General features: G+C 34.6%; 1 protein-coding gene across 1 annotated transcript in view; it reads left to right on the forward strand.

Annotated features, from left to right (window-relative positions):
• The window catches only part of LOC106878722 (putative uncharacterized protein DDB_G0282133), a 142,405-nt gene that overhangs the window by 68,412 nt on the left and 61,366 nt on the right, over positions 1 to 12,627 (forward strand). The window contains exons 4-5 of the mRNA XM_052976837.1: positions 3,314 to 5,273; positions 12,492 to 12,563. Coding sequence (XP_052832797.1) covers positions 3,335 to 5,273; positions 12,492 to 12,563 — 2,011 coding nt within the window. The 5' untranslated portion in view covers positions 3,314 to 3,334. The remainder of the gene's footprint in view (positions 1 to 3,313; positions 5,274 to 12,491; positions 12,564 to 12,627) is intronic.

A 12,627-nucleotide genomic window follows, 5' to 3' on the forward strand; every position in this document is an offset into this window, starting at 1 on the left:
CATGTGGTTGGTAAGCAAGCTACTTACCACACAGCCACTCCTACACACATTGCTGCTTTTATTTTCCCATGATGCAATAGTTTAGCTAGAAATGCACACTAATCTCTTTAGCTTGTCCTGATTTTTGATAATTTTCTTCAATTAAAACATGGTTTTGTTTTTGGAATCTGGAATATGTCATCTTGTTAAAAGAATAACACCCAGCTAATATAAATAAATATATAAACAAACAAGTAAATATATAAGACAAAGATACTTACTGTACATTTCATTTTATCTGTATTTACTGAGTGAAAATATTCCAGCTAAACCACTTGTGTTTCAATATGATTTGCTATTTCTTTTTGCCTTTTTAAAAAAATTTTTTTTTTTTTTGGTGACAATTAATCTGTCACTCAGTTTAACTTAGTGCTTTTAGCAGAGCCTACACTTCTGCAAGTATTCAAACCAAGTTTCAGGTCTTAGGATAATTTCCTCCCTTCCTTCCACCCAACTGTTTTTAGTGACCCTGAAAAATGTCATAGACACCATCCTTTTCCCCTCTGACTAAGCCATAACAAAAACACACACATACACACACATTCCATGAATTTTTTCCAGATTGTCATGCTGATAATTTCGCTATTTCTGAAAAGAATGAAATAGTGCTATACATGACTATTATGTTCTTTATTGCCCACAAGGGGCTAAACATAGAGGGGACAAACAAGGACAGACGAACGGATTAAGTCGATTACATCGACCCCAGTGCGTAACTGGTACTTAATTTATCGACCCCGAAAGGATGAAAGACAAAGTCGACCTCGGCGGAATTTGAACTCAGAACGTAACAGCAGACGAAATACCGCTAAGCATTTCGCCCGGCATGCTAACGATTCTGCCAGCTCGCCGCCTTTAATATGACTACATGACTATTGCCAACTTGAAATTCATAATAAGTAAAGAAAAATGAAAAAAAGTATATGAATTCTATGCATCTTTTCAATTTATCCAGCCATTCACTTTCTCTGCCCACTATTCCTGGTGGTGTCATGGAGACAGAATTCTCAGGCACCTCTTCCATACGGTCCTATCAGAAGCAATCATCATTACACTTTCCAGTTGCATTCCTAAGTGTGACCAACTGAATTTTAAATTCAAATTTCTAATGCTTCCAAATATTATGAAGAAAGGATTATTTCCCTTGTACTTGCTGCTACCACTAGGGGAACCACATGTATTTGCAAAAATGTATTTCAAAACTTTAATCGTTCAGTCACTGTCTCCATTGCTATCACCATCTCATATTCTCTCTTTGTTTGGTAGTTTGTGTTGCTTTTTTTTTCTCATTGTCCATTACTTCATTCTAAATCTAGCATTAGGTCTTTTATCTCATAACACTGTCCATGCCTTTCTCATAAAGGGGGGAATGTAATTTTATGAGACATGGCAAATCTAGAAGTGTAGCTTCTTGGAAATAAAGCTGATATTTCATTAGTATACAGATAACTTTCAAATGTAGGAAAACAAGTATTTTTAGACTACTGGTGCAATAAATACAGTTAGATAACTCTCTGGATACTAATTCTTGAATATTTCCATCAGAATCAAGAAAGATTGCTTCTGAAGCAATACCAATAGTTGTAGTAGTAATGGTAGTGATTGCGATATGTTCACTTTAATGATATTTAATCTAATCTAAAAACAAAAAATAAACAATCCTATCGCTCAAGCCTGTATTGCATTTACTGATTGGATTCATCAGCTAGTGTTGTTTATTCTGTCATTTGGTATTTTGCATTATTTCCACTGTTTTCTCTCTGTCTGTTATGGAAATCTATTGGAAAGGTTCCTTTTACATTGTTGTCATCATCTTCAACATTTATTTTGAAATGTAATAATGGTTTCAAATTTTGCTACAATGGCAGCAATTTCAGGGGGAGGGGATGAGTTGATTACATCGACTCCAGTGTTCAACTGGTGCTTATTTTATTGACCCTGAAAAGATTAAAGGCAAAGTCGACCTTGGCAGAATTTGAACTCTGAACGTAGCAATAGGTGAAATACTACTAAGCATTTCATCCAGCATGCTAACGATTCTGCCAGCTCACTGCCTTTTTTTTTTTATTTTAAATGTAATAATAGAAACCCATGCCAGCAATAGTTGATCAAAGGCATTCTTCCCATGACCATCCCATCTTTTATTAAAACTATATCTAAAACTGTTATCCAATGTATCCTACATTTTTAAACATAATAGGAGGTGATTTAACCCTTTAGCAGTGAAGGCGCACGGCTTAGTGGTTAGGGCATTCAACTCACAATCATAAAGTCGTGAGTTCGATTCCTGGTGATGCATTGTCTCCTTGAGCAAGACACTTTATTTCACGTTGCTCCAGTCCACTCAGCTGGCAAAAATGAGCAGTACATGTATTTCAAAGGGCCGGCCTTGTCACGCTATGTGTCACACTGAGTCTCTCTGAGAACTACGTTAGGGGTACACATGTCTGTGGATTGCTCAGTCACTTTCATGTTAATTTCATGAGCAGGCTGTTCCGTTGATCGTATCAGCTGGGACCCTCGCCGTCGTAACCGACGGAGTGCTCCTTCCTTCTAACCCTTTAGCATTCAGATTACTCTGTCAAATGTAATGCTTATTTATTCACATTGTTTTCAGTTAATCAAGTATTATCTTGTAGCTTTAAGATTTTGATGATGTGATTGTTTATTTTTAAAATGATTTTGTAAGGCAGGTATGAGAGGCTGAATGTAGCTAGTTTGAACATAAAACTGGTAGAATATTTAGGCTGGATATGGATAGTTTAAATGCTAAAGGATTAAGGGAGATTTAGTTGTTGTTAGGGCCTGTGAAGACCATGTATACAACCTCTTTCACCTAACCAAATCAAACTGATGGAAATTCATCTTTTCAGTTCTTTCAGTTCTAGTATTTAATGAAAAATCACCTTTTTCTAAATGACTTTTTCACCTTCACTTCTTTTATGACATTAGCATAAAATTAGGAAAATCTCTACCTATTTGTTGAGATTTTTAATAAATGTCATTATCGTTATAATTTTGTTGACCATTTTTCCATGCTTGCATGGACCAGATGAAATTTATTGAGGTAGATTTTCTACAATTGGATGCCCTTCCCAGTGCCAACTATGGTAGAAGTATAATCAATTTATTGCACATAATTTTTTTTCAAATGATTGTCAGCTTTATATACCTTTACAAAATTATTTTTCGATTCTTTCATTACTTGTTAATATTTCTGTTTTAATTTACCTTTAATGCATCTGTTTTATATTTTCTTTTAAATCATTGACAGAAATATTCATCAGAGAAAATAATGGATATTTGTGTGAAAAACGTATTTTCAGTCAAAACTAGAGACTACGAAAAATGTTTCGAATTGCAACCTTCACTGAATTTTGACCAGAATTTTCCACTGTTAGACATGCCAGATGAATTACTTAACAATGAGAATAAAAACTCGTTAGATGCTTTTGAAAACCCTGCTGTTGAGTATTCAGGAAATAATTCTCATATTCCATCCAAGAGATCATGTTCCTCCAAAGAATTTGATCTCAGTTTCCAAAGATCTTTTGTGTCTGCTCGTCAGTTAAGCCAGTCAGTCAATGATTCCGTGAAATCTGAAGTTGTACAGAGAGAAAATATAAGTGGGGAAGATTTTGTTGTTCCAACTTGTAACCTAAATGAAAATCTGTATGGAGATCTAGATGGTGAGTCATTGAAAGATAATGACAGGTCCAGCAACCAGTCTTCAGTTGAGGCTGGAAATCTTTCTGAGAGTAATTACAAGTCTGTTGAAAATATTGAAAGTAATAAAAAACACCAAATAAAATCAGAAAAGATAAAACCAATGTTTGGTAATCAAACAAAAAAGATTCTTAAGCTCAAAGATAATAATAAATCATCCAAAAATAGTGGCAATATTGAAGAAATAAATGGTAAACAAGTAGCAAAAACCAATACTGCAAGTCCGCTTAGTAATAAATCTTCTCTAAAAGAGAACTCTGGAGACAATCAGGATAAACTTCACTGCAAAGCTAAAAGCCATGTTATTCATAAAACAAGCTCTCTGCAGATGCCAAGCAAGAATAAAAACCAAAATCCTTCTAAGAAAAGCAAATCTTCTAAATCTAAACAAGAAAACAATGGATCTTGTAAGAATGTTTGTGAAGTTCCAAATTTTGAACAGTCTAATAATAATAATAGTAATAATTTTGCATCTGGCAATTTGAAAGAAAATGAAGAAAGTGAAAATGACAGTGTTTCTAATAAGGTAAAAGAAAAAAATTCTAAAAAAGTTCCACCTCTTAAAATCTCTGCTATAAATTCTGAGATTCATGGAAATTTTCCAAAATTTAAATCTGATTTAACAGAGAAATATGTGAAAGAAAATAAGAAACAAAAAAGAATGAAGTCTAAGAATACATCTTCAAACAGTTCTAATGATACACCAGCTTCTTCTGATGTTAGAAAAACCTTTTCGATGGTTGTCAGTGAGCAAATTGCTGAGTCTAATAGTAATATGATTACAGAAAGGGAGACAGTTATTAAAAAGCTTGAAAATTATAAGATTCCATTGAAGTCTAAAACAGCTGACAAGAAAAAAACTGAGAGAAAGGATGAAAAAGAGAATAATGGAAATATATCTAATGAGAAAGGTCCGGCTATTGTGTCACCTACATTTGCTGACATGAATAGTATGAATAAGCCAAGCAAAGATGACTCTGTTGACACAGATGATGAAGATAGCATTTCAGATCTTTTCCAGAAAGAAAATATTTATGAAACTTTGGAAAATATTAACAACTCAAAACAGAATGAACAGATATCGATTGCAAGAAAGATTGGTCTTCCTACAAGTGATTCTGAAAACAGTGTTGCTATTGAAAAACCAGTCAAAAGTAAACCTAAACTGAAATCTAAATCTGACAAACACGATAAAAATAAATCAAAGTCAATAAAGCACAAGGAAAAAGATTCAGCATCTAATAAAACACTTCATCTTAAACAGAGTACTCATCAGTCTCCAGACTCATCAGCTAAAAAGATATCATCAAAAAAAATTAAACATTCATCTAAGGCAACTGAAGGCATTTCTTGCAAAAAGTCCAAAGCTCCTGATATATTTGATAAAAAGCAGGTTAAAGACAGCACTTTGGCTGTTTCTAAAAAGAAAAGAACACATATTGACAAAAACACTGAAAACATCAAGCTCAAAAAAGCAGATTTTAAAACAAAGTCTTTTAAGAAAAATAGTAAGTATATATATATATATACACATTATTCATTTACCTATCTTCAAGCAGTTGAATGCTAAGTAAACTCTTCATGTCTTTTATGCAAAAATTTCCAATCCTCAGTCAACTATCAGCTTTCTCTAAAATGTTTTGTAGTGACACTGTGTAACAAAATTAAAAAATTTTTTTTTGTTTTGGTCAGTGTTATTTCCTACTTGCTTGTTGTTGGCACTCCATCGCTTACGACGTCGAGGGTTCCAGTTGTTCCGATCAACGGAACAGCCTGCTCGTGAAATTAACGTGCAAGTGGCTGAGCACTCCACAGACACCTGTACCCTTAATGTAGTTCTTGGGGATATTCAGCTTGAGACAGTGTGACAAGGCTGACCCTTTGAATTACAGGCACAACAGAAACAGAAAGTAAGAGTGAGAGAAAGTTGTGGTGAAAGAGTACAGCAGGGTTCGCTACCATCACCTGCCGGAGCCTCGTGGAGCTTTAGGTGTTTTCGCTCAATAAACACTCTCAACGCCCGGTCTGGGAATCGAAACGCGATTCTATGACCGCGAGTCCGCTGCCCTAACCATTGGGCCATTGCGCCTCCACCTATCTAACTGTAGCAGAAGCACAACCAACAGCAGAACATATGAGAATGAGTAACACCATCAACCATGATCCTGTAGCGATGAAATCAATTGTGTCCCTTTTTATTTTAATTGCAACACATAGAAAAAAATGGATGAGTCCACATAAAACTTATATATGTCATGTGACTGGTGGTTTTTAATTATTTAAACAAACATACAACATTTATTATATATTCATTAGGAGTTCAATACACGGTACATTCTTTCAGGGTTGATAAAATAAGTACCAGTCAAGCACTGAGGTCAATGTAATTGACTTACTCCCTCTCCTGAAGTTGCTAGTCTTGTGCCAAAATTTGAAATTAGTAATTAAATGAAGATTTCCAGTATTAATATTAAGCCATAAATTTATTTTGTTGGATTACAAATGACTCAATCTAGTTCACTCCATATTTTGTACTTGGTACATAGCTTATTGACTCTCATAGGATGAAAGACAAACTTAATCCCAGGAATGGCTGTGTGGTAAGTAGCTTGCTTACCAACCACATGGTTCCGGATTCCGTGTTCAGTCCCACTGCGTGGCATCTTGGGCAAGTGTCTTCTACTATAGTCTCGGGCCGACCAAAGCCTTGTGAGTGGATTTGGTAGACGTAAACTGAAAGAAGCCCGTCGTATATATGTATATATATATGTGTGTGTTTGTGTGTCTGTGTTTGTCCCCCTAGCATTGCGTGACAACAAATGCTGGTGTGTTTATGTCCCTGTAACTTAGCGGTTCGGCAAAAGAGACCGATAGAATAAGTACCAGGCTTACAAAGAATAAGTCCTGGGGTCGATTTGCTCGACTAAAGGCGGTGCTCCAGCATGGCCGCAGTCAAATGACTGAAACAAGTAAAAGAGAGAGAGATCTAGAACTCATATTGGAAGAACATGAAGTACTCGGAGGCATTAGATCCTCTTGCAACTACGAAAATAACAAGCAAAAAGAACCCAAAAGTGGTTATTTTCTTGATGCTATTATGTTTGTAAATAGAATTAAAATATGCAAGATCATATGTCATGTATAACAAAAGGAATCTTCTTTTAACAAGTGTTTGGTTGATAACAAGAACCATTGTCTTATAATTGTATGTTGCTCCAACTAGATGCTAAAGTTCAAATTAATGAAAGTCATTTCAGCTCAGGAAAATACTTGCATGTTGAAAATGGATATGAAGCAAATGTATGAAACAAAAAATTGACTTAAAACAATTAAGAAAAGAAATTTGATTGACGTCTTTCTTAGTAACACAACATTGTATAATGAATTAATTAATCAATTGTTTTTCCAATTTATATATATTTTTTTTTATCAGATGGTTTTGCTGCAGGTAATTTTAATTTAGTATTTCAAAAAATATTATTTGAATTTATGTCTGTACTGGTATTGTATTAAAAATTAAGTGCTATTGTTATTGATCTGTAGATTCCAATAGCAGCATTTGACTTGTACATTAACTATTATGTATAAATAAAGAATGTGGTTTGATGTGGTTTTGAAATAGGAAATACATGGTGTAGCCATGTACTTACTAATATAGGTTTGAATTTATTGTTTGAACTGCTTTTAGAATCTATGAGAACTGGTGTATAGGGTTTCATACTTGAATAAATTTAATTTTTAGAATGTTTAACTTTCTAAAAGTATTCTACTTCCCTTGAAGAGATTGGTAGATTAATCAAAAATAGAACAATTTAAGTAAGAAGTACACTTCCTTCTTGTTGATTCTGACATCTATATATGGAAATATTGATTTACTTCAATAAAATGCTATATGCTGATGATATAAAAGATCTGTGCAATTTTTGAAGAAAGAGCTTATCTTAATAAAACGAAGAAAGGAAAGAAAGATGCAAATTTTGCCTATTTGAAAAGGCAAATGAATCAAAACATTTTGTCTAAATTTATCTTATGTGAAAGTTCAGAATATGTTATATTGAACCACAAACTTCTATCACTCACGAACAAAGATGCTGATATTGTATTCAGTTGGACAGTGTATAACTTTATTATTTAGCGTCATTGATCATTATTTAATGTCATTGGTGGTAATATTGACTGCATTAACCCTTTCAATACCAACCCAGCTGAAACTAGCTCTGTAGTAAAAATGTTTTGTTTTCATAAGTTTTGAATTAAAATGTTCAAACCTTAGTCACAATAAGTTATTTTACTAAATTCTTTGTTATAATTGAAAGAAACAAAGAGCATCTCAAAATAAATACGGTAACGAAAGGGTTAAATATTGCAATTATTTTTATGTCTAAAATTCATTGTAGCTACAAGAATTTTCAAGAGTTGTTAACATTTCATTAGCACTGAAATTATTCAATTTGTCTAAGCAAAATTAAATAAAACAGCAAACTGCATCAGTGTTAAATATTGATCTATGTGGATACATGTTTATTATTAATGATATTATATTCAAGGCAGTGAGCTGGCAGAACTGTTAGCACACCAGGCAAAATGCTTAGCTGCATTCTTCATGTTCTGAGTTCAAATTCTGCTCAGGCTGACTTTGCCTTTCATCCTTTTGGGGGTCAATAAAATAAGTACCAGTCAAACTGGTACTTACTTTATTATATATATGGTGGTTGTCTACTCCTTAAACAGAGTTTGACCACCTCCTGCACCTACACCTTACCCCTTTCATGGCGTCTGATGTGGCTTTTTAAACCAGACAGTGTTTTGAAAAAACACCCACACAGATTGCACCTCTGATTTGCACTACCAATACCTGCAAGTAAGTTCTGCTCATTGTGGATCCTAACATGTCTTTTAAGACCCCCATTGGATTTGCAAACCCTCTGGCACACACCACATTCAAACGTGTGCACAGACATATAATCAGAATAGCTGGATGAGGTTTGTTTTCCATGGGTTCGCAGGTGAGATTTGAGGCCAGCCAAGGACAGACATATATATATATATATATATATATATATATATATATATATATATATATATATATATATTATTATTTAGATGTCGCTGGCACCAAACATGTGACCCCAAGCCACATATGCTTTTGCTGCCCTTTGAATTTGCAGCTGTATTTCTTATTTCTTTATTGTCCACAAGGGGCTAAACATAGAGGGGACAAACAAGGACAGACTAAGGGATTAAGTTGATTAGATCGACTCCAGTGCGTAACTAGTACTTAATTTATCAACCCAGAAAGGATGAAAGGCAAAGTGGACCTCGGCGGAATCTGAACTCGGAACATAATGGCAGACTAAATACCGCTAGGCATTTCGCCCAGCGTGCTAACATTTCTGCCAGCTCGCCACCTTTAAGCCTATTTCTGCAGCTGTATTTCCGTATCAAGATTTCTATCATTTTGAACAGAGGCCCTGTTTAAAGGTGCAATGATGAATTCCAGCATTGCAAATGCAGGCAAAACACTTGCTGGCCACAGTTTCATAGTCTCTGTTGCAGCTGTTCATGTCACATCTTACAGCCTTTACAGTTTATGCCAGAAGGTTTGCAAATCCAACAGAGGCCTCAAAAGACATTTTAAGATCCACAAAGAGCAGAATTTATCTACAGCTCTTGGTGGTCCAAATCGAAGGTTCGACCTATGTGGGTGTCTTTTCAGAGCATTGTCTGGTCTAAAAAGCCACACCAGATGCCATGATGGTGCTAAGGTGTAGCTACAGGAGGTGGTCAAATTCTGCATAAGTAGTAGACAACCACCATATATATATAGTATAGTCTTCTACCTAGTTGGCTCCTATCAAACCATCCAACCCATGCCTGCATGAAAAGTGGCCATTAAATGATGATGATGATACACACACATACACATACATATTTACACCATAATCATTCAATATATGTTTTAGGGTATCTTTCATTGGCTAGGTGTTGGAAAATAATGAGCATGATTATTCATTTAATGGATTAAAATTACAAATATTTCTTCTTTGAGGGGTAATTTTGGAGGAGCCAGAAGCTTTAATTCCACTGTTGTAGAAAGTAAAAGCTATTTCCCAAAACAGATCATGGGTCATGCCTATGAGATCAAAACAATCTTATATCAGGAAATAGATGTTTTCTACTGTCTAAATATATTCGTTTCTTTGTGACAACTTTGCATGTAAAAAGATCCTAGATACTTAATAAGTTCATTCATCTAGCATGATTTCTGTAGATCATGAGAAATAAACCACCAGTTTTCTCTTGGCATGTACTTGCATATTTAAACATATCAGAAAAAGTGTGTAAACAAGCCTTTTTTTTATATAGATAATAAAGTACACAAACACACACACACACACACACACACACGTTTAACAACTCAAAATTATTATGAATGAGCTAGATAAACAAGAATGAAAAATCTTTTCCTTTTTCTCTATGTAAGATTATATCTTTATATAACAATTACATGGGTGGTTCAGGTATGATAATCAGATTAAAACATTACTCCACCTCCATTTTAGGCTGTAAACAAAACCATAACTGGTATTATTATTACTGACAACCACTGAGAAGAGGCTTTTTTAAAGTTTCTTTTTTACTTGTTTCAGTCATTGGACTGCAGCCAAGCTGGGGCACTGCCTTGAAGTGTTTAGTTAAACAGATTGACCCCAGTGCTTATTTTTTTAAGCCTGATACTTATTCTATCAATCTCTTTTAATGAACTGCTAAGTTGTAGAGATGTAAATAAACCAACACTGGTTGTCAAGTGGTGGTGAGAGGGAAACACACAAAGAGATACACACATGGATATACTATACAAACACACATGTGCATGCACATACACACACATATGCATATATATATATATGTGACAGGCTTCTTTCAGTTTCTGTCTACCAAATCTACTCACAAAGCTTTGGTCAGCCCAGGGTCATAGTAGAAGACACTTGACCATGGTACCGTTCATTAGGACTGAACACAGAACCATGTGGTTGGGAAGCAAGCTTCTTACTTCACAGCCATTCCTTTCAATGCTTTTTCTTAATTTTCTGATTAAGTTATATACATTTCCTGAAAAACTGTAAAATTTTATGCTGTTTACATGATAGAAATTTTGACTGAAATACACAAATAAATAGAAATGTTATTAGAAATTAAGAGCTTTTAGAAAAGTTATTATCAAAAAAAAAAAAAAAAAAAAAAAAAAAAGCAAGCCTTAGGTTAAATACCACATCAACATTTTCCTTCAAATATAGAATGGCTAGATTATAGAAAATTTAAAATGAATAAAATTATCTGATAGAACAAAATAAACTATAAATATTTTATGATTGCTTTGGGAATAAAGTTCCTGATCCTGAAATTTCTTGGAAATTGATTTTTCTTTGTATGTGTGGGCTTTCATAATTTCATTCAAAAGGTTTACTCTCTACACTATAAAACCATCAAGCTGTAGATCAGCCTATAGTGAAATCTGCTTTTCACAATCAACTCTGTTTATCTTTTAACTGACATGCTCTACTGCCAGTCATGTCAGGATTAGTTTACTGTCTTTTCCAAGATACTGCACACTGCCACTACAAGTGAGAGAGGAACTTGTTACTGGTTGTTTATCATTTCATTTCATTTAACCTCTTGCAGATGGGAAGCGGTACTAACTGCATTGAAATACTATGTGTGTGAGCAGTGCAATGTCTTGCTCTGTACAGCACTGTTTTCAGATATACCACACTGAAAACACTATGTAAATACACTCTAAAATTTCTTGTATGAAAAATTATGTAGTTACTGAACAGCCTAATACCAGTACACAGCACAGACTGTCAGTACTAAATCCGTCTGCAAGGGGTTAATGCCTGTTTATCCATGCTTGTTTGGCTAAGACTAGAGGTAACTGAGACAAGATTTTTACAGTGAGATACTGCTGCCAACCCTTACCAGTTTTTCAAGTAAAAGGTTTTTTTGTTTTTATCTTGAGAAATTTGGAAGTGCAGAGACAAAGGTACAAACAAGCATGTATACACACACACGCGTGCACACACACACACACACACACACACGCACACTGACTTTCTTCCCATTTCTGTCTAACAAATTAATTCACTGTGTTTTGATTGGTTTGGGACTGTAGTAGAAGACACTTGTCCAAGGTGGGACTGAACCTGAAACCATGTGGCTGGGCAGCAGACCTCCTAACCACCACAGCCATGCCTACATCTTGCATATGCAATTAAGAGTCTTACATTGATCTGTCTGTCGTGTTCTTGAGATTATCTTTCCTAATTTCACAAATATATGCTCTTCTTGTTATCAGCCATTATACAGCATCAACTGAATGAGTTTTTATCTTGCCACCCACACTAGAGAGGCTGTCTAACACGAGCGAAGAGCCTCTTTGACACTATCAATTTTTATTCGGATTTATTTCTCATCTGGGTTAGTTGCCTTCACTGCAGCTTGCAGATTCCATGTCTCCTTTGTGCAGGATGAAAGTCAAAGGAGAGGAAAGAGGTGAAGAGAGATGGAAGTTAGACAGAAAAGAAAATCTAGTTTAAATAAATGAATAAATAATTATTCTCTTAACCTTGTGTCTTTGTGAAGCCATCTTTGAATATGTGTGATACTGTCATGTATATATAATATTCGTTTCCTTTAAATATATTGAAAGTGTGCTTCTCCTTTAGGATCCATTCCTCATAAATCTAAAGTACCTTGCAAGAAAAAGTGCATGCAGGCAAGAAGTATATATGAATCTGGTAATTGTTGATTTATATATTTTATATATTAATTCCTTTGGTTTGCATCTCTCTCTCTCTCTCT

This window comes from Octopus bimaculoides, chromosome 25 (assembly GCF_001194135.2).
Source record: "Octopus bimaculoides isolate UCB-OBI-ISO-001 chromosome 25, ASM119413v2, whole genome shotgun sequence".
Classification (NCBI taxonomy): domain Eukaryota; kingdom Metazoa; phylum Mollusca; class Cephalopoda; order Octopoda; family Octopodidae; genus Octopus; species Octopus bimaculoides.